Source organism: Protopterus annectens, chromosome 3.part1 (assembly GCF_019279795.1).
Source record: "Protopterus annectens isolate FY-2018-M chromosome 3.part1, PAN1.0, whole genome shotgun sequence".
NCBI lineage: Eukaryota > Metazoa > Chordata > Ceratodontiformes > Protopteridae > Protopterus > Protopterus annectens.
The window spans coordinates 1,434,346,082-1,434,369,791 of record NC_056732.1 but is presented as its reverse complement, the minus strand read 5'-3'; the positions used below and the strand labels follow the sequence as shown (position 1 = coordinate 1,434,369,791).

The 23,710-nt window shown below is 43.4% G+C and overlaps 1 protein-coding gene across 2 annotated transcripts in view; it reads right to left on the bottom strand.

The window, feature by feature from the left end:
• MINDY3 (MINDY lysine 48 deubiquitinase 3) overlaps positions 1 to 23,710 on the bottom strand; it is a 2,129,565-nt gene that overhangs the window by 1,928,861 nt on the left and 176,994 nt on the right. For both annotated transcript variants that reach the window (XM_044067502.1, XM_044067503.1), the window contains exon 2: positions 20,830 to 20,909. In XM_044067502.1, coding sequence (XP_043923437.1) covers positions 20,830 to 20,909 — 80 coding nt within the window. The remainder of the gene's footprint in view (positions 1 to 20,829; positions 20,910 to 23,710) is intronic.

The window sequence follows — 23,710 nt, the reverse complement described above, 5'->3', positions numbered from 1 at the left end:
AGTGGCCATGCGTGCCGAGAAGGTCCGTTTGTCCTCGGCCGCCATGGACTCGGGGGGAGACACAGCGTATTCCTTTATTAAATCCCGCTGAAGCCTAATTACGTGTGCCAGATAATTCAGCGCCCTTATAGAAAAGGTGGCTGAAGCAAACATCTGCTTTCCAATATGATCCATCGTCCGAGATTCCTTATCAGGAGGATGGACCGAGGAACTTTCTTGTGCCAGTTCCTTCTTGGTGGCAGCCGCCACCACCATGGCATCTACTGGGGAACCTTTATTCCACGCCGGCTTGTCAGAAGGGGGACTTAGAATTTTATCCAGTCTCCTAGGGATTGGCTCCACAGTGTCCGCCTCCTTCCAAGCCCTGGTAGTCATCAAGTCTACCAGGGGGTAGGCCGGGGGGGGCACCCAAGAGGTAGACGGGCCTGTGTCGAACGCCTCCAGAAACACAGACTCATCCGAGGAAGGTTTCTGGTCTGACCACCCCCCTTCTTATGCGCAGCATCTCCATAATGTCTCCAAATGAGACGTCCTCTCGGGGTGACCTGGGGGAAAGTACAGTTTTGTACCTACCATAAATGTAGATGTCCGAGAGGAATGCATCTGCAGTCCTTACAAATGGGTTGTCCTGTCGTCAGGCAGCCCTTCGGTCGGCCGGATTCCAAAGTCTGGGTCTGGCTTCGGCTGGTGTCGCACTTCACCCGACGTCATTGCAGCAGTTTTTCGGGTATAAAGGCATCAACCGACGCCATTTTCCTCAGTGTTTCTTGCCCCAGATGCCAGGTGCCCTCTTGGTAGGCTAAATTTGGATAAATGCCAAAGTTTCCAAATAGTAGAGAGCAAACACACAAAATAAACATGTATGTACATATATACAAACAAATACACCATAATAGATCCCCCCCAAGCTAGCTGAAGATTGGTAAATACCCTAGGAGTACCTCAGAGGGGAAGGAGGGTGGGTAATCCTGACTGCAGATGCATTCCTCTCGGACATCTACATTTATGGTAGGTACAAAACTGTACTATGTCCTTCAAGGATGCATCTGCAGTCCTTACAAATGGGTAGAATACCATAGCTAAACTAGGGGAGGAGGTAGTGAGAATAGATTATGGTGTAGTCAGGATCCCTTGCAAAACAGCAGTGGCAAAGCCAGCATGGGATCTAGAGTATAGAGGTAAGTTATAATGCTTGGCAAATGTATGCACGGTGGTCCAAGTAGCAGCCTCTATAATGTGCTTGGTAGCCACTCCTCTTAAGAAAGCTGTGGTAGTGGCTGTGGCCCTTGTGGAGTGAGGCCTGATGTTCTCTGGAGTTTTCTTTCCATGGTAGGAGTAACAAAGTCTAATGCAATTTCCTATCCATTTGGAGATTGTCTGTTTAGAAATTGGTTTTCCTTCCTTTCCTGTTGCATAAGCTACCAGAAGCTGGTCAGTTTTTCTATTGTTTTTTGTCCTGTCCAGGTAGTAGCGTAGTTGCCTGTGTACATCAAAGGTATGCAAGAGCTTTTCTCCCCTGTTTTGTGGATTGGGGAAGAATGTAGGAAGGTGGATAGCCTGATTTAAAGAGACTCTGGATACCACCTTAGGCATAAATGTAGGATTTGTTCTCATGGACACTCTGTCTTGATGGAAGATCAGGAAGGGTTGTACTGCCATTAATGCTTGTAGTTCAGAGACCCTTCTTGCTGAAGTTATTGCCAGCAGGAAGGCAGTTTTCCAGGATAAGTATTGCAAGTCTGCTGTAGCTGCTGGCTCGAAAGGAGGTAGAGTCAGTTTTTCTAGCACAAAGTTCAAGTCCCATGCTGGCAATGGAGGTTTCCGGGAGGTTTTACATTTTAATTCCCCGCAGAAACTGCCTGAGCAGTGGTTCTGAGAAGACAGGAGGATCCAAGCTGTATTGTGCTGAAATAGCTGATGCATGTATCTTTATGGAGGAATAGGACAGGCCTGTGTGGTAGAGCTCGGCCAAGTACTCCAGGATGTTGGCTATGTTCACCAGTGTCACATCTTGCCCCTTTGCAGCACTCCAGATGAGATATCTTTTCCATTTTGCTGCATAATTCTTTCGTGTTGAAGGTCTACGAGCCTCCAGGATTATGTCCTTAACCCTTTGGGATAAATTTGGGTTAATTTCTGTCATGTAATGTTCCAGGCAGTTAGCTGCAGAGTTTTTAGGTTTGGATGCAGAATGCTGTAGTTGTTCTGTGTCAGCAGTAATGGGATCAGGGTCAGTTTCCTTATTTGTTCCCGGGACATGCTCCTCAGCAGTGGGTACCAATGTTGTCTTGGCCAGTCTGGGGCTATCAGAATGATCCTCGGACGTTCCTCTTTGATCTTGAGAAGCACCTTGTGCATCAAAGGAAGTGGTGGGAATGCGTATGCTGTCAGGCTTTTCCAACTGAAGGATAGGGAGTCCACCTTCCAAGCAAGTGGGTGGTAAGTCCTTGTGCAGAATTTCTTCAACTGGTGATTGTATGGGGATGCAAACAGGTCTATTTGTGGTAATCCCCATTCCCTTGTGATGGCTTTGAAGATGTCCGGATGCAGCATCCATTCGTGGGCATCTGTTGTAGTTCTGCTTAGTATGTCTGCTAGAATGTTTTCCTTCCCTGGTACATACATTGCCTGTAACTGAAGGTTGTAGCTTAGAGCCACATCCCATAGGTCTAGTGCCAGCCGGCATAGGGGGTATGAGTGTGTGCCTCCCTGTTTGTTGATGTACCACATAACTGTGGTGTTGTCTGTCCTTATCAACAGCTGGCCTTCGTGGAGAAGAAGTCTGAATGCCTGGATTGCCAATTTTACTGCCATCATTTCTTTTAGATTTATGTGCAGATGCAGTTGGTCTTGAGTCCATAGGCCTTGAATGCACTTGTCCATCATGTGTGCCCCCTCAACCGAGGTCTGAGGCATCTGTCGTGATAGTTTGTGTTGGTTGACTTTTGCAGAAGGGCAGTCCTGTGTTTGATTGACAGGCCTGAGCCCACCATAAGAACTCTTGCTTTAGGCATGGGATCATTGGAATTTTGGTTTCCAGGCTGTGCTTGTGCTGAGACCACAAATTCTTTAGGTACCACTGTAGCTTTCTCATATGAAGCCTGGCATGAGGGGCCAGAATTATGCAGGATGCCATGAAGCCTAGAGCTTGTAGCACTTTTCTTGCAGTTAGATGGCTCTGCTTTATTAATGCCAAGAAATAGAGAGGAAGTTGCTCTTTCTTTTCTGCAGTTAGAAATGCCATTTGTTTTGATGTGTCCAGTTCTGCACCCAGAAAGGTTATTATTTGGGATGGAATCAGCCTTGACTTTTTTGTATTGACTGTGTATCCCAGGGCTTGTAGCAGGTAGATGACTCTTTGTAAGTCTTCTGTTAATTTGCTTTTGTTGTCCGCTTGTATCAGGCAGTCGTCCAGGTAGGGATAGATTTGAATTCCCTGAAGTCTGCAATGAGCGATTACTGATGCCAGGCATTTCGTGAACACTCTGGGCACAGTAGATAAGCCAAAGGGCAATGCTGAGAATTGATAATGCTCTGATCCTGCAAGAAATCTGAGGTATCTTCTGCAAATTGGTCTTATGGGGACGTGCAGGTATGCCTCCTTGAGATCTAGAGTTACCAGCCAAGACTCCTTGCCCAGCATGGGAAGAAGCTGCTGTAGGGTCAGCATTTTGAATTTTGGAACAATGAGGAATGTGTTTAGAGCGGACAGATCTAGAATAGGCCTCCATTTGTTTTCTTTTCTTGGTACCAGGAAGAGCCTGGAGTAAAATCCCTTCCCTTGCTCCATGACTGGTACCTTTTCCACAGCTCGCATCCTTAATAATTGAGATATTTGGTTTAGAGCTTCTGTCCTTTGAGAAGGTGGTAGGTTTGGCATTCCTCTCTTTCCTGGTAATGTATGGAAATGGAACCTGTAACCTTTGTCTATAGTTTGCAAAATCCATTTTTCTCTTGTAATGCAGTGCCAGTTTCTTGAAAATAATGTTAGCTTTCCGCCTAAGGGCGCCTCTAGTTGTTCCCTGGTAGGCGGTGTCACCGCCAAGTCACTGTGATTGAGCTGTTGTAGTGGTGGTAGCTGTATCCGTGCCTCGTTGGTTGTTACCCTGCCACTGGCGACCCCTGTAGGCACCTCTGGATTGGTTTCTGCCTCTAGAGCGCCTATTCCTGCCTCTTTGTGCTTTAGAGGAGTCTGGAAAGGACCAATTTTTGGAGGGCCAATTCCTGCTAAACCTTGGAGGTTGAACCTGTAAGAAATCTTTTACTGTTTGCACAGATTTTGCTTTCTCTTCCATCTTCTTCAGAACCTGCTGTGCGGGGGCACCAAATAAATTGACCTTGTCCATAGGTGCATCCAAAAGCTTAGATTTGACATGGTCTGGTAATGTCTGCTCTTTCAACCATGCATGCCTCCTGATAACTGTGCCAGTCATGGCTGATCTAAAGGAAGCCTCCAGTGCATCATAGCCACATTTTAAAGAATGGTTACTAACCTGCTGTATGTTATGTAACATTTCTTGAATATACTTTTTATCTATAGATTCATCAGAGGACAGCTTTTTAGTCAACTGGTCAAGCATAAACTCCTGGTACTGAATCATATGAAATTGGCAGTTCAAAGCTCTAGCTGACAAAGTAGCAGAGGTGTAAACTTTTTTACCCAATCCCTCTAAGGACCTGGATTCCCTTTCAGAGGGGAGGGGGTTTTTAGAAGAAGTAGCTGCTACAGCTTTAGGGCCCTGGGAGATGGTCTCTGGATCTGCAAAAGGGGCCTTATATAAGTGGTGATGAGTGTCCGGGACCCTGTAGTACCTATCAGGTTTAGCAGGAGCCGGAGGTAAAGTATCAGGAATAGTACAGGCATCATTAAATGCATCATCAACAACAGACAGAACTGGAGGAATAGCTAAAGGCCTATGCTGTGGTAAGTGTAGAAAGGTCCTAAGCCTTTTTCTAGAGTCTGAGAAATCTTGGCCCTGCCACTGAAATTGTTCCCTCATAGCATGCAAGGTTTCCCCAAAGGAAAATTCCTCAGGGGGAGAGGCTGAAGGGATGGACTCCTCAGCATCAGAGTCTTCGTAAGGAGAATAAGAAGCCTTAGGAGGGTCTGTATGATCTGAATCATCAGAAGAATCATCTGTGGCTACTGGCTCAGGGGGCTCTGCTCTAGGCCTCTTTTCTGGAGGAGGTAGAGAGACCCTGTCTGGATGAGGCTGGGATCCACGAATTAAAGTGATGAGATCCTGCGCCAAAGAAAGCATATGGGAACTGGTGCTGGGCCTGTGAGAGGGGGGCTTGGCAGGCAGAGGTTTGGAAGTTTTGGCTGCTTTAGCCCTGGCAAAGGCCTTAACAGACATAGCTGGAGGAGGCCTAGCAGCTCCACGTGCAGGGGTAGAAATATCTAGTGGAATGGTGTCTGATAAATCCTGTGAAATCGCAACAGAAGGCTGGATTTCAGAAGCCGTCTCTACCAGTACAGAAGAGGCCTCGGTAGAAGGCAAGTTATCTGCTGAAGAAAGAACCGCTTGCTTGGTTTCGGCCGAAACCGAGACACTCGTGGATTGCTTAACCGCGGCTTCAGCCGAAGCCGCGGACCACGAGTGTCAGTCCTTTTCTTTGCGTTTTTTGGTTATTTGCGTAGTCGGAGGATCCGACGGCATAATGTAGGCAAAATCGGAGCCGAAAATCTGTTCAGCAAAGTCCGAGCGACGTCTAAGCGTCCGTCGGTTAAAAGAAGCACAGGCTAGACAAGCTGCTACGTCGTGGTCTGGGCCTAAGCAATGTATGCAATAGGAGTGGAAATCTTTATAAGGTATTTGTTTCCCACAAGATAAACAATTATTAACTTTCTCTGACATCGGCTGAGGCAAGAAAGAGTCCCCAACGGGGTACTTAGCTTTATAGAAGTCTTCGAAGTAGTATTCGGTAGTAGTAATCTCTGGATCTGACCGACCGGCACTTGCGAACAGCTTCTGCTTCGGGCGCCACGCGGCAAGAAAGACTGAGGAAAATGGCGTCGGCTGATGCCTTTATACCCGAAAAACTGCCGCAATGACGTCGGGTGAAGTGCGACACCAGCCGAAGCCAGACCCAGACTTTGGAATCCGGCCGACCGAAGGGCTGCCTGACGACAGGACAACCCATTTGTAAGGACTGCAGATGCATCCTTGAAGGACATCCTTTCCCTTCCTCTAAGTCTGTGTCCTCCGTGAGGGACTCAGGGGAGTCCAAGTGCCTCCTCTTACACTTTCGTTTGTGAGGGACCTCCTCGGTGGAGCTGTCCAAGGAGGGCTCACCAACGGGGTCTTGTTTCTTTACGGGAACTAACTGGGGCGCAGAAGCAGGCTATCCCTGGGGCCGGACGATGGAAGACAGGCCCATATGTGAGGGAGTGAAGGGGGGATCCATAGTACGGACCGGGGACTTCGAAATCCTCGATAGCCCCCTCTCCATCACATCAAAGGCCAAAGGTGAACAACTCTCCCCTGGCTCCGAGAGTAGTCCCCTCGTCTCCGACGTGAGGACCGGTGTCGGAGCCAACGCGATCAGACCCGAAAGGGAAGTGTGCTCCAACAGCAATGGAGCCGAAGACACACTCACCCCTGCGTATCCGAAGCTCGGCTCTCAGCCCTGAGAACTCGGATCCGAAAGATGACCCGATAAACTCGAGGGTAAGGCCGGTGTCGAAGTAGCAACTACTATCGGCACCAACTCTCTGGCTCCGAGACGACTCTGATCCGACGGCTCTGAAACCCGATAGTGAATCGGCGAAGGAGCAATGGGTGCAAAGAAAGGGGCCCAGCTCCCTCCCGGAGGGGGGGGGGAGGCAGGAGCACTCCCATCTGCATCTGGCCCTGCAGGAATCGATGCATCATCCGGTCCATATCTACGTCAAACTCCTGATAGACCTGGAAGAAGTCATTGAGGCAGGCCGGGAAGGCAGCCTAGACGACCTCGAAGGTGACCGGGACTCCTCCACCAGCTCCGGAGAGAAGCGCGGAGAACGGAGCAGAGAGGGGGAAGACCTAGAAACCCTCACAGGGGAACAAATCAATTTAGCTGGTGGCGCCGAAGGAGCTGACTCGGCCCGTCGCTTATGGCTCTTGTGTCTATCCCTCTCCTTCTCTCTATGTCTCTTCTCTTTACTGGAAGAGTCCCCCCCTCTCCCTGGGAAGCAGCAGGAGGTTGAGTTCCAGCCAGGGGAGCTGAAGGCTGGACAGTCGCAGCCGCGACTGGCGCTACTGAGGGAGAGGAGGAAGAAGAATCCGGTGGCAAGAGTCCCGCCAGGATTAGCTTGTTTCTCCTGTCCCTCAGAGCCCGGGGGTTAAAGGCTGCACAAATTTGGCAGCCCGATGTTAAGTGGGCTACCCCCAGGCAAAGAATGCACCGAGTGTGGCCATCCGCTGGGGACAGCTTATGACCACACTCAGCACATTTGGAAAAAATGGCCTTCGTGCCCTCGGCCATCACACACAAGCACACGCCCTGACACACAGTAAGGGGAAGGGAAAAAAATACTAATTTACCACAAAATATAACAAAAATACAGTTTAACTAAACTAAGGGCTTACTAAACACACACACACATCGAAAAAACTATTTATCTAAGAAAAACTCCTAAATTCCTCTCACCTGAAACGCTAAGAGCTCGTCCCTAATGCTTCAGAAGCCGCGGCAAACGAGATCTGAGGACTGGAGGGAGGTAGCAGGGTATTATGTGTAAGGGGGAGGAGCTGAGAGCTCGGATCTTTAGCTTGGAAAGCTACCGGCTCGGATCAAAGGTCGGATCCGATACCCACAGGTAGCTGATCAAATGAAGGTAACTACTTCAGATCAAGGTATACAACCCAGTCCGAACCACAAATGGCTAGAAACTAAATCTCAAATACCTGGGCTATCTTTTATTGGTAAATTGTTTTGTTTTCAGGACTCTAGGGCAATGTGTACAATGACCACATGGATAGGTCCCAAATAGTTTATTCTTACAAAGAACATGTTGTTGTGTCTTTCGGCTTTTCCCGGTTAGGGGTCGCCACAGCGGAACTCCGGTCCGCTAATGATTGGCAGTAGATTTTTATGTGCCAAGTTGCCGGCCCTGACGCACAACCTTCAACAAAGGTACGCCCATTCACGCATGTCTCCACAGAGAAGACGCTCGAACTGAGAATCGAACAGGACATCTTAATGTGAGGCGACAATGCTACCGCAGCACCACCACTGCATACGTGACTTAAATCTTTCTGATACAGCACTCTTACCAAAAGATTAAGCATCTTGTTTGTCTCATAATGCCAAGATTTGCTTAAAAGGGCAGTACAAAAGTAATGTCATCCATATTGTGGTTTTCAGCTGTTGTATTATCACTCTCCTATGCACAATTTGTATGGAATTAATTTTTCACTGCTGCATCATGCTATACTTGACAACTGTTTCTTTATGCAGTGAAACATTTCAACTACAATTATTTAAAAACAAAAAATTCAGAAATACTGACCCCCTTCCAGCTTAAGGGTATGATGGCAAGAAGTTCATCCATGCAACTAATGAAATGGATTCAATTAGCAGCCCAGATGCTGGACAAGGGAAAGAAGAAGAGAAGGCAAGTGGCCAGCTTGCCCTGTCTCAGGGAAAGAGTGAGTGAAATATACGGGCACCAAAGTGGTTCCTAATGCAAGTTGAGGGTACAACAAGAAATAATCATTGTGTAGGAGGCCCATTGTGGATGGGGGACGGGTTAGGACAATTAAGTATGGCATAAAATGTCTCAACTGCCACCTTCAATATGTTAATACTGATCTTGTTACCTACAAAGGAAATTAAAGAAAAGTGCCCAATGTCACAACAGGAAGGGGGCACAGAATTACATAAAAATAAATAGCATCACTAAAACAAAAACATATGAAATTAGTACTTTTAAAACTATATTAGTCTAGAAATCTATAGACACGCAGTAACCAAGACTTGGTGTAATTTATGAATTCCTTAATTTTTGCATAAGCCCCTACTGCAAGCTTGCACACAAAGCAAAAAGATGGAGGGCAGCAATTCATTAATCTACCACTACACAAACCTTTGCTACCATTACACCAATAGTATGTAAACTAGTCTTAAGTACATGCAGCAGATGGAATTAATTTCTGTTTTTTTTTGAACTCATGCTCCATTGTTAGAGAGGTGTGATGTTCCCTCTCTGGGTCAGTAATCAAGAAGCCTGAATCCACATCACTGACACTTGAGAGGGACATTCACTTGGAACAAAAATAGATATACACAGTATTTCCAGATTCAACTCTCTGCTTCAAGAACAATTTCCCTCAGGGAACACACTCAGTCTGGGGTCTGGCTTTCTCCATCTCCCTCCAAGTCTCCAGTAAGACTCCCCACTGGCAGAGTTGTAGAGTTAAGTCCTCAGACGAGTGTCCAAGCCAAGTCCTCCAGCACCCTCTCTGTGAAACCAGTGCTTCATGTCCCTGTTCCAAGCAGCCAAGACAAACACGCTTTGACTTGTACACACACACACACACACACACACACACACACACACACACACACACACACACACACACACACACACACACCTGGGAAAGGATGACACAGGTTTACTTGCTATGCTCCCTTCTGCCCAGACTATAAGGTAGTTTTTACTGCCACCAGCCATGTTCTTATCATCGATTTTAATGCCCTTAACAAAGGGTGCCCAATCTTACTGTGTAATGATACTATTAATCCAAATAGTAGTTTGACCAAGAGCACGGCTATTAGGAGTGGCCCACAGTGTCACCAAATAAATATGCAAGTACTTTCAGAATTTAAATATGTCTCACAAATATCAGCCACAATGAAAGACTTAAATATATTTAATAATAATTAATAAAAGAGCAAGAATATACTCAGTATATAATCACAGTTGCATCAAAGTTCAAAATCATAGGAGATACTTAAAACAACAATGCAGGACAGTCTCAAATAAATAAAGAAAACGTCTAAACTATACTTCACTATATTCCTGACTGTATCTAAAAGAATTATACTGTTCCCTAGTCATACTTATTCAGAGCAAGCAGGCAGATGTGGTGAGTGGATGTTCTTGCCAGGTCAAAGACAAAATACAAAATGCTCCATCTCACTCAGAGACTTCCCGAATTAATATCCCAAATATTACTGCTGGGATGCTTGCAGAATGCCACCATTACTTGTCATATGACTTCAGTTCCCAAAAACAACCACTGATGACAGCTGGTAGCATTTAGCATCTACCTGTAAAAATACATAAACGAAGACTTCTCTTAGATCCAAGGCAGATCCTGGAAGTTATAAAACAATAAACACTTCCAAGACAATACAAAAAAGTACAGTTGTGTACACTTACCATAAATGTAGATGTTTGAGTGTATTCACTGTTGTAGTCATCACATTTGGGTTATCTGCTTGCAGTAGCCCTCAGTAGACCTGATTATCAAAGTCTTGGGTCTTGCGTCGGTTGCAGTTTCATCTTCCGTGACGTCAGGTAGTCAGGGGTATAAAGCATGCAGCCGACGCCATTACATCAGTTTTTCTTGCCCCAGATGTCAGGTGACCCCCTAATGGGAAGCAATTAAATATATATATATATATATATATATATATATATATATATATATGTAAAGTACCTCCAACAAAAAAGCAAATACACCAAAAAGCTTTTAAGCATAGTAAAGGAGAATAGAGGTATAGCCAAAAGAAGTCGGGGGCTAGAGGGAGGGTAGCCAGGACTGCAACAGTGAATACACTCGAACATCTACATTTATGATAAGTGTACACAACTGTACTATGTTCTTCGTGTTTCACTGTTGCAGTCATCACATTTGGGTAGATTCCCAAAGCTAAGGATGGGAGGAGGAATTTAGATAGCATTAGGACCAGCTATAAGGCCCTGCAAGACTGCAGTGGCAAAGCCAGCTCTGGATTTAGAGAAAACTGGCAAATGGTAATGCTTGGTGAAAGTATGTACAGAACTCCAGGTAGCAGCTTCTAGGATATCCCTGGTAGGGACACCTCTGAGAAAGGCTGTAGAGGTAGATGCAGCCCTGGTAGAATGTGGTCTAATCCCCTGTAGGACAGGTTTTCCACAGTGCTTATAGCAGAAATTAATGCAATGGCCTATCAATTTAGAAATTGCACCAACAGTTGTTCAGATTTCCTTTCAGGTTTAGTCCTGTCTAAGTAAAATCTAAGTGGTCTGTGCACATCTAAGGAGTGCAGTATCCGTTCCCCTTTGTTCTGTGGATTAGAAAATAAGGTTGGCAAATTAATGGACTGATTAAGAGCCACACCGGATACTACCTTGGGCATGAAGGAAGGATTGGTCCTGAGGGACACACTGTCCTCATGAAAGATGATGAAAGGCTCCACTGCCATAAGGGCCTGTAATTCAGATACCCTTCCTGCCGAAGTGATTGCAAAAAGGAAGGCTGTTTTCCAAGAAAGAAATTTTAACTCTGCACTTGCAGCTGGCTCAAAAGGAGGTAGAGTGAGTTTTTCCAATGCAAAGGAGTTGGGACTCACGTGGGTGGTCTCAATTTTTGGCCCCTCTGAGGAACTGCTTGAGCAGTGGATAAGAGAAGAGGGGTAGGTTCTGTGTTGTAATGAGCTGAAATGGTTGAGGCATAAATTTTGATGGATGAAATGGAAAGGCCCTTGTGAAGCATCTCAGTTAAGTATTGAAGAATCTGAGGTAAATTGGGCACTGCTGTGCCCATCCCTTGAGCTTGGTTCCAGGCACAGAATCTTTTCCATTTTTCAGCATAAGATTTTCTAGTACTAGGCCTCCTTGCCTCCAAAATGACATCCAACACTTGCTTACTGAGGGGATGGTAACGGAGAGATTAGGTAATTAGCCAGGCTGCCAGGTTCAGGGTTTGAAGCTGAGGATGCAGAATCTGGCCCTCCTGCTGTGACAGCAGGGTAGGGGTCTGAGGCAGGTGCCATGGAGCCAGCAGTGACACACTGTGCAAGAGGAGGTACCAGTGTTGGCGTGGCCAGTCTGGTGCAATCAGTATTGTCCTTGGTTTGTCCTGTTTGATCTTTAGTAGTACTTTGGAGAGGAGAGGCAGAGGAGGAAAGGCATAAACTGATAGATTTTTTCCAGCTGAAGGACAGGGCATCCACTTTCCAAGCTTGTTTGTGGGGAGTCCTTGTGAAGAATTTGTTTAATTGGTAGTTCTGGGGGGAGGCAAACAGGTCTATATATGGGCTCCCCCATTTGTTTAGCAACATGCTGAAAGTCTTTGGTTCCAGTTTCCACTCGTGTGGGTCCATGACATTTCTGCTTAGTTCATCTGCCAGTGTATTTAGTTTTTCTAGCAGGAAGTTAGTCTGTAGATGCACTTGGTAGCTCAAGGCTGTGTTCCACACAGCCATGGCTAGTCTGCAGAGGGGGTATGAATGGGTACCCCCCCCCCCACTTGCTTATGTACCACATAACAGTGGTGTTGTCAGTCTTTACCATTAATTGTCCTGGAAGAATGTGGTCCTTGAAGGCTGTCAGAGCATTCTGTACAGCTAACATTTCTTTTTGATTGATATGTAGGTGCATTTGACTTGGGTTCCATTTGCCCTGAAAGCACTTCCCTGCCAGGTGAGCCCCCCATGCATAGTCTGATGCATCTGTTGTTAGGGTTTGGATGGCAGGGGGTAGAGTGAATGATTGTCCCTGGTTTTGGTGGCTGGCCTAAAGGAACTCTAACTGTAGGCAAGGTATGATAGGAATCATTGCTTCTAGATCCTGAGAATGTTGACACCATAGGCTTTTTAGATACCATTGTAGTTTCCTCATATGCAGTCTTGCATATGGAATTAGTAGAATGCAGGAGGCCAAGAAGCCCAAGGCTTGCAGTATTTGCCTTGCAGATAGCAGGGTTTTTGTGGCCATTAGTTTGAAGTAAGTTGTCAAATGAATTTCTCTGGTGTGAGGAAAGTCATCTGGGAAGTTGTGTTCAAGCTTGCTCCCAGTAATATAATTTGTTGACAGGGTACAAGATGTGATTTATTTTCGTTTATGGTGTACTCCAGACAATTAGCACCTTTTGCACAAATGCCAGATGATTCAAAAGAATGTCCTGGCTTTCTGCCTGAATTAGACAATCGTCCAGGTATGGGTATATCTGAAAATTTCTTTGCCTGCAAAATGCAGTGACTGGAGCTAGGCACTTTGTGAATACCCTAGGCGCAGTAGATAAGCCAAAGGGCAGTGCAGAGAACTGATAGTGCATATAGCCTACTTTGAAGCATAGGTATCTTCTACAAGAATGAAGATCGTAATTGGAGAGCACTGATTTGATGTAACAAATTGAATTAATTTATATTTAATTGATTTATTGTATAATTGTTTTACGAATAAGTATAAATTTAGTGTTGGTATTTGTAAGGTTTATACTCCTTGAAGGCTACGGCCGAGACGTCAGAGAGAGAGAAATAAATTTGTTATCAAAGTTGTGGATTCTTTTGTTGTTTCATCTTCTACAAGATTCCCTGATTGGGATGTGCAGGTAGGCTTCCTTTAAATCCAGTGCTGCCAACCAGGCATCCTTGCCTAGCATAGGAAGCAGCTGGTGAAGAGTTAGCATCTTGAATTTTGGGATCACCAAAAAGGTGTTTAGGATAGAAAGGTCCAGGATAGGAAGCCATGCGTTGTCTTTTCTGGGTACCAGGAAAAGTCTTGAGTAGAAACCTTGTCTCTTTTCCTCTTCTGGTACAGTTTGAATAGCCCTTATGCTTAAGAGAGACAGTACTTGCTTTTGAGCCTCTGCCCACTGATTTGGGGGTAGATCTGGCCAACTGTTTGGGGTTGGTGACGTGTGGAAGTGAAATCTGTATCTTTGGGAAATTATATTTAAAACCCATTTGTCCTGGGTAATGAGTTCCTAGCTTTTGCCTGCAGAGCAATCTTTCCCCCTTAAGGAGCAGTCAGTTGAGAAGTGCTTGGAAGTTTTAAAGTTAAGTCATTGAGACAGCTTACCATAGGGGGGAGTCTTACTACTCCCCGATTTGGAAGTGGGAGCCCCCCACTGCTTAGTCCTGTGCGTACCCTGGGACTGAAGCCTGGGTGTTCTGCTGGTTCTGGGTTTGGACTGAGAATGCCTGGAAAAGACAGGAAAGGACCAATTCTTAGACGGCCAATGTCTACTAAATCTTGGAGGCTCTACCTGTAGGAAATCTTTAACAGTTTGCATAGATTCAGCTTTTTCCTCCATCTTTTTAAGTACTTCTTCTGCTTTATTGTCAAACAGGCAGTCCCGATTTAAGGGAGCATCCAGCAATTTAGCTTTAACATAATCTGGCAAGGATTGCTCCTTAAGCCAAGCATGCCTTCTAAGTATAGACCCAGTGACAGCAGCCCTGGAAGATGCCTCTAGTGAATCAAAACCACATTGCAAAGTATGTTTTCCAACTTGTTCAGCAGAATGCATTCATCATCATTCTCTTTCGGCTTTTCCCGTTAGGGGTCGCCACAGCGGATCATCTCTTTCCATTTCTTCCTATCCTCTGCATCTTGCTCTGTCACACCAACCGCCTGCATGTCCTCTCTCACCACGTCCATAAACCTTATCTTAGGCCTTCCTCTATTCCTCTTACCTGGCAGCTCCATCCTTAGCATCTTTTTCCCAATATACCCATCATCCCTCCTCAGCACATGTCCAAACCAACGCAATCTCGTCTCTCTTGCTTTGTCTCCAAACTGTCCAACATGAGCTGACCCTCTAATATACCGATTCCTAATCCTATCCATCCTAGTCACACCGATTGCAAATCTTAACATCTTTAACTCTGCCACATCCAGCTCTGACTCCTGCCTTTTGTCAATGCCACTGTCTCCAACCCATATAACATAGCTGGTCTCACTACACTCTTGTAGACCTTCCCTTTCACTCTTACGGATACCAGTCTGTCACAAATCACTCCTGACACTCTTCTCCACCCATTCCACCCTGCCTGTACTCTCTTCTTCACCTCTCTTCCACATTCACCATTACTCTGAACTGTTGATCCCAAGTACTTAAACTCGTCCACCTTTACCAACTCTACTCCCTGCATCCTCACCATTCCTCTACCCTCCCTCTCATTTACACACATATATTCTGTCTTAGCCCTGCTGACCCTCATTCCTCTGCTCTCTAGAGCATATCTCCACCTCTCCAGAGTCTCCTCAACCTGATTCCTACTCTCACTACAGATCACAATGTCATCTGCAAACATCATAGTCCACGGGGCCTCCTGTCTGATCTCATCTGTCAACCTGTCCATCACCACTGCAAATAAGAAAGGACTCAGAGCTGATCCTTGATGTAATCCCACCTCCACCTTAAACGGATCTGTCACTCCCATTGCAGTCCTCACCACTGTCACACTACCCTCGTACATATCCTGTACCACTCTTACGTACTTCTCTGCCACTCCCGACTTCCTCATACGATACCACAACTCTTCTCTAGGCACCCTGTCATATGCTTTCTCCAAGTCTACAAAGACACAATGCAACTCCTTCTGACCTTCTCTGTATTTCTCCATCAACACTCTCAGAGCAAACATTGCATCTGTAGTGCTCTTTCCTGGCATGAAACCATACTGCTGATCACTAATCATCACCTCCCTTCTTAACCTTGCTTCCACTACTCTTTCCCATAACTTCAAGCTGTGACTAATCAGTTTTATCCCTCTGTAGTTACTGAAGCTCTGCACATCACCCTTATTCTTCAGCAGAATGCATTAAATCCTGTAAATTCTTATTTTCAGCACAGTCAGGAATAAACATAATTTTCTGTTTAAGCAATCCAAAAATATGCTGCTGATACTTTAACATATGAAACTGGCAGTTTAACGAACTAATGGCCAAGGTTGCAGAAGTGTATACCTTCTTACCACATCTATCCAGCGCCCTGGAATTTCTATCAGCGGGGGTAGGATTTCTGGCAGTAGTAGCCTTAATGCCCTTGGGTCCCTGTGAAATGGTCTCAGGATCAGCAGTAGGATTTTTAAAAAGGAACTTGTGAGAGTTAGGAACACTGTAATATCTATCAGGTTTTCTGGGAGCAGGAGGTAAAGGGTCAGGGGCCAAGCTAGATTCCGAAAAGGCATCATCAACAATGTCTAGTACAGGAGGTACAGCTAAAGGCCTGTGTTGGGGCAGGAGTAAGAAATCCCTAAGCCTCTTTTTAGAATCACGAGTAATCCTGGCTTTCCCAGCGGAAATGCTCCCTAAGAGTATGCAAGGTTTCACCAAAAAGAGAAATCCTCTGGGGGGGGGGGGGGGGGCAGAGGGAATAGAGTCCTCTGCATCAGAATCCTCATAGGTAGATAAGGGTAAATCCTGGTCATCAGAGGGAACAGAAAATTCAGAATCCTGATCAGAAATATCATAAGCAAATTCAGTCCTAGGTCTATTAGAGGGGGAAGGTTGGCTTCCCCTGATTAAAGTAATAAGGTCTTCAGCCATTTTTATCATTTATTTTTTTAGGCATAGAGGCCTGACCATGCGGTCCGGGAATCGGTTTTATAGGCACGGTTCGAGTTTTAGGCCTTGAAGAAGAAGATGGCGTTGGTTTAATATGCAAGTCAGTAGGCCTGAATACACCCTCAGAAGCCGGTGCCTGCATAGTGGCTCCGGACCCATCCAAGGTAGAGACATCCACAGGTTCCATAGTTGAAGAATCTCACGGCATACCAGACTCCAAATGGGTCTCAGTAGAGGCCTGCAAATCTGAAGCAGTGGGTATCAGGGGCTGCGAAAGCGCCTGAGTACGGGCGAACTGGCGACTTGCTTAGGAGAAGCATCGCCAGCAGCTTTGGACCTAGGCGACCTGTCTCTGTCTTTATCTTTGTGTTTTTTCGGAATGTCAGTAGTCGGGTGGCTTACCGAAGACATATCTAGATAACTGAACCGAGTACCAAAATATTTAGAAGTGTAAACATATTGACGACGAACAGTTCGCTGTTTAAATAAGGCACAAAACTGACAGTGAAATACGTCATGGTCAGGGCCCAGGCAAGGAATACAGTAGGAATGAAAATCTTTATGGGGTATTTGCTTTCCACAAGAAATACAATTATTGACTTTTACTGACATTGGTTTAGAGCAAGAAAAAGTTTCCCCAATGGGGTACTTAGCTTTAGTTGAAGACTTCGGTTCTGAAACTCGAAAACGTAAATTTCAGGAGTTGGCCGACCGGAACTTGTGAACTGCTTCAGGCACCGCACGGCAAGAAAGAGTGATGTAATGGCATCGGCTGCATGCTTTATACCCCTGACTACCTGACATCACGGAAGATGAGACAGCAACCGATGCAGGATCCAAGACTTTGATAATCAGGCCGACTGAGGGCTACTGCAAGCAGATAACCCAAATGTGATGACTGCAACAGTGAAACACGAAGAACATCTTCTAGTTCTAGACACTGTGTCTGTTAACTGCACTGAAACTGAGACACAACATCCTTTTATTACGAGGTCATAAACTAATTTAAATTTTCAGTTCTTGCCTGTCGTGGTGGCTCCAGTGGGTTTGTACATTTTTTATATTGTTTGGATTCTACTCTACCACTGTGAACCTTTAATACTCCTGTGGCTGTCGTGGATATCTCATTTCTAAGGGTTTTGCATCCAGGAAGAAAGAGGTCATTGTCTCCCTCTACTCTTCCCTCATTAGGCCAATCATGGAGTACAATGTCCCATTTGGCATGTACCTCACTAGACACCTGCAACAACTGGAGAGGCCGCAAAAGTACCTCACAAAGAGGATCCTAGGCCTTAAACACTTGTCCTACATAGACAGCCTCAAAAAACTCCAACTATTCTCCGTCTTATATCACCTACTTAGAGGTGATCTCTGCTTGACTTACAAAGCCATGTCTGACCCAGCTCTGTTAGAAATGCTACATCTAAAGAAATCACAATCCCTCTGCACCACACACTCCAGAGACCTCAACCTCATTACTACAATCAACAGAACATGTTGGAGGGACAGGTTCATAACCCAGAAACTGCCCATGCTATGGAATAAACTTCCCATACATGTCAAGCAGAGCACCTCACTGGCCGTCTTAAAGAGAAATCTCGATGAGTGGATGGGAAATAGAAAATTCACCCCGGGGATCACTCCAGTGCCTCTACTCGACAGAGGCACTAGGAACCAAGGCTGGGTGGCACGATGCCAGGGTAATCCTATGGGCTATGCTTGTAAGGGCTCCAGGGCCATTAGCCTAGTACACACCTATGAACCTCTTGTATTACAGTTTTCATTGTTAAAATATATACATTTAAACAGTTACAACAGTGTATACACATTTCTGTTGTAATCCAGCAGGGTACACTGTGGTCACACCTCTAAGCACAGTACTTTGCAAAATATTTCTTCAGCGCACGTCTGTACAAACCATCTTATATGACATACAGTTCTAATACATTTGTAGCACAAGCATACGAATCATGCTGATATTCACAAATGACATACAATTATTTACAAAATTCCAGATAGATGGGCTGGCGTATCCCCTGTTGATACACTTCTATATAAATCATATTAATATTCACAAATGACATATAATTATTTATATAATTCCAGCTAGCTGGGATGGGAATATCTCCTTTCTTGACAAGTGTTACAGCATCTGGAAGTTATAAAGCCATAAAAACACTTCCACTCTTCCTGCAGAAGCTAATAAACCATTATCTGGCACAGGCATTTAGTCTCTGGCTGCAATCAGAACTGTAAGATGCAACCTTTATGGCCTAAATTAAATAATTTATTTATTTATTATTATTCTTCAAAATTAGCTGGACTGAGATTAATCTCTTCTCTTCCAGTATCCTATTTACAATAGTACAGTCTGATATAAATGTATATTTCTTTTCTGTCCAGCAGAACACACTGTTGATACATTTTAACACAAGCTACTTTACAAATACATGTTCAACACAAGCATCTGTACAAATCAGTTTGATATACATATGACATGTAATTCTTTACAAAATTCCAGCTACCTGTGCTGGCACATATTACACATCCAACACCCTATTTCTCCTGGCATATCTGCAATATTTATTTTATTTATTTTTATTTTACATTTGTTGACCGGGCTAGTCTAGCTGAATATATTTCCATTTTCAGTAGAGGCCCGGGGAGAAAAGCTCCGGCATTAATAACTAGATCATAACTTGAAATACAAAACAAGAATGGTACTCATAGCTGAAACATAGTAAATGAAAGTAGTTCAAATAAAAATATACAAGAATCAATAATAAAAATAGTGATAAAAAGTTATTTACACTGCTATATAAATCATAAAGAAGGTGAGATGAATTATTTACACTAATAAAAGTGACATAGCGTTATTATGGACTAGATTGTGCTAACAATAAGCAGGATAGAAACTACCAAAATGTTTCATTGTGGTTATCAGTTCAGTTCTTCATCATAGAAATTATACAAATGTGTGTGAAAAATTGGTAGGGTGAAGAAATAATATTAGCAGAGGGAAAGGTTAGTCAGATTTACTGCATGGACATAACCAGTGTGTTTTAAAGTGTGTTTTAAGTCTTTGTTTAAAGAGAGGCAAGGAAGAAAGTGATGTTAGTTCCTTGGGAAGGAGGTTCCAGTCTTTTCCCACTGTGTTAGAAAACAGGGAATCTCCAGCCAAGTTGTTAGTTTTGGTTATGCTAGCTAGAAGCTTGTTAGAAGAGCGTAGTGAGATTAGGTTTTTATAGGGGATTATGAGATTGGATAATGTAGGAGTGCTATTAGGTTGATAAAATATCTTATGGGCCATGGTTAGTTGGGAGATTTTCAGAAGGTTTTGAAGTTCAAACCAGCCCAGCTGCTTTAGATTTAAACAGTGGTGAGTTCGAATACCCTACATTGTCACAAGAGCATCAAAAATAAAGTGTGTCAGATGTCTTGGTGTACATCTGCCAACAGTAGATGCCTCATCTCATTAGCCATCCACTGCAAAAATCTTTCCCTGGCATCAGTTCCTGCAACAATAACAATTACCACTTCAACCCTTTCCAGCAGTGGTCACAGCTGCTTTTATACACCACCACCAAAGTCATCAGCTAGAATCATCAGCCTTAAACCATCCAAACATCAGTGACTGTAGTGCGCAGCTACCATTATTCATAAATAATGTGAGTGCTCTGGGTCCTGAGGCTCCCAATACCCTCCAGTAATGACCAACGGCCCCTGCCATTTATCCTCTTCCTTGTACAAGTAGCTAGAGCCTCAATATTCTAATAGTACATAATCAGTGCCTGTTGACACCACCCTATCAATACGGTTATGCCAGCAATTTGTGCAAGCCAGCAACCATACCACATGAAGCCAGCTCATCTGAGCTAATCCTGTCAGCAGCCCATCCAGTCCCCAATCCCCAAAGACTGCATTCAGCTCCTGCAACAGGTACTGTGTGTGCTGGACAACTAATCACACCTAACTGACATAATACAGCCTACAGTGAAGGGAAGCTACTATTACGGCAGCACCACCTCTTTGATCACACACACCCACTTACTATCCAAAAGGATTGCTATCACTCCCATGATTTTTTCAAATCTATATGTTTGCTTTCAGATTTTTTTGAAACTACTTGATATTCTAATACAACTCTACTGTTTGTAACATTCTAAAACTATAAATTTATAGCACTCCTCTCTAAAATATCCCTATAATTCTGAAGGTCATTCCACATACCTATAAAACAGATTGTTTTCTAATTTCAATGAATGTATAAGTCATAAAATACAGCTCTGACAAGTGCTTCTTTAAAAATGAATTAATGTAAATCACATACAATATCATACCTGAACAGGTGCAATTACAGCACAAGGACCACCTTCAAACTGTTCCAATGCAGATGGCTCAGCTTCACTGAATACAAAACCTATAAAAAAGTATAATGTTGCATTTACTTAGAATTAACTGCTTAAAAGAATACAATTATAGCAATTTGCAAATATGGGAAATATAGTAATACAACTACCAGTGTAGCCAAAACATTTCCTAACAGTTCTTTAAGATAGGAATATTTTTTACATTATAAGCTTTGAGTGCTTGTAGCTGCAGTAGACATGCATACTACACAGACACATACAAGTACATAAACACACAAATAGATATACATGTGTGTGGATACAATTTTTTATATATAAATATACATATATATATATATATATATATATATAGAGAGAGAGATACACACATACACACACATAATGTATTGTGTACATATACATACAGTAACATAACTGGTTATGGAAAATGCGTACATGCTTTTAATCTACACTCAGAATGGATGCTATAGTATGGGGATGGTATGTGGGAAATTCGCTGGACTCTAAGGTCTTAAATGCCAACTGCTATACTATAAAAATGGAATAGCCTTAAAGTCTAAACTAAGGAAGTTGGTTCCTTACCTGGAAGATCATCTAACAGGAAGATCTGGAAGCATGGAGATGCACATCCCAGGGAAACTAACCTGTGTCTAGAAGCTGGACCTGGGAAAAATCTGTAGCCTTGTAATTTTGTTTTAAAACATACTGTGGCCTGGGGGGGGGGGTCTAATGACCAAATGCTGGTGCAACAGCAATTATGCTAACTAATATGGCTGCCAAATCCAAGATTATGATGCCTCTAAAGAAACTAGCCAGGCCAGATGGCCTTGAATCTTATTCAGTGTCATTTGAGTGTTACACCACCAGAGGGAACTGGAGTGAAATAGACTGGGTAAGAATCATGTCATCCCAGCTAAAAGAAGAGGCAATAAAAAAGTTAATGGACATAGAACTGACTGAATAAATGGACAATGCTAAACCTAAACAAGAACATTTAGTCAAGGATGGATGGCATAACCTCTGAGGTACAACCAATCAAACTGGACTTTTAATGAAGATAAACCAGCAACTACACAGTTGCATAATTTTAAGTCTATTTTAGAGCTCTATATTAAATCTGGGAGCAACAGCAAAACAGGAATGTTAGAAATGTTAGCACCAAAAGCAGCACATGGATTTAAAAAGACCTATGCTTAATAAAATACGATGGGTACTGCAATGTGATCTCAATAATTTCTGGCATGCTAGCAACTTTAGTAGAATGCTAAACTTAAGTGTTAATGACATTTTTTTGTTTTGTATTTTTTTATGAATTTTCTACCTCTGTAGACAAAACTGCTTTAAAATACAACACCCTCTGAAACTCGACAAAGCAAGTAATGTGCGAATTTGTTGCAAATGTGGGGGAAGTGTCACTGTGCTAGATTCTGTGCTACAAAAACTGAATACAGTCTTTCTGAAAGAAATGTGAAAACTGGAAATACATGATTTAGAATTTAGATGAAGCATTTGCTACAGATTGAGCCAGAACTACTGCTGATAAATGAATCAGCTCTGTGTCAATGTGGTAAAACTAAGCTAACAAATTGTACTGGATTTTCAGAAGGAAGGAATGTTCAAGATCTACTAGATTTTGGAAGCATGGCTTCTTTTGTCAAACATCTGGTGGTGGAAACAAATAAGATTACCAACAACCTAAAAGTGGAACATATATGCATTTCACAATAATAAAAATGGGTATCCCCTACGCATGTAAACAATGAAACAACACTTGGGAAGGGTTTTAACCCTTGCTTTAACTCAATACAATATTAGGAAAATATTTTCCCCACATTAAAGCACTATGCAAAACAATTAAATATATGACTGGGAATAAGAAAAAGGCAGTGATACTTCTATAGAGATCCAGAACTAAAAAATCAGGATATGAGAGTTTGGCATACATAGAAAGTACAAAAGAAGCTAGAATTTGGTTATGGCTATACAATAAAAAGGAAACTGTCCATTACCAGTAGCACAGCCCAGTGACAGAGTAACAAAATCCCCAAACTGCAAGAGATGATTCAGCATAGAAACTGATATAAAAGGTCAAAGGAGATATAAACACACAAACATAAAGGTCTTAGCATAGAAATAGAGAGGATAAACACAGAAAAAGAAAGGCACTTGACTGACAACCCTCATAACAAACTGAGTACAGAAAAACAAATAAGTAGAAGAATACAGTGTCCTGAGCCAAGGTCTGCTAGCATATGGAAAAAAATGGAAATAAAGTCAAACTCTACACAACAGCCAACTGTAATACTGCAAGTAAAACGGATTATAAAATTTATACCAAGATGCCTCCTGCTACCCCACAATAGGCAACCCAGTGTTGGCCACTCCCTCCAATACCCCCCCACACACACACAGTCCTTCTGGTGCTGCTAGATGAACACAAGTTAACTGGGGAGTAGTCAGGGTTTTGTCTCTCTGTGCTACTGGGCTCAGTTTTCTTACCCCTCTTGCAAGTTAAAACAAACTTTTTTGTATTACTTTACATTTAAGTAGCTTCAGTCTTAAAAAATACATCTAAAATGCAAACTTCATTAAACTGATGCAAAAAGAAAATAAAAAAAAAAATCAAAACCGCCATTAATACTTTTCTAACAAACTTTGCGGACCTTGTCGTTAGTCAAAAATGCTGTGAATATAACACAGATAATATAAGCAGCATAAAACTGACACAATTAATACTTAATTAATGAAAAACTAATACAGTTTATATACACATTCCACGTTGTGGTGGAAATGAAACAACTAAGTACACCAACAATGATAATAACACTGTACGCACCTTATCAGAATTAGC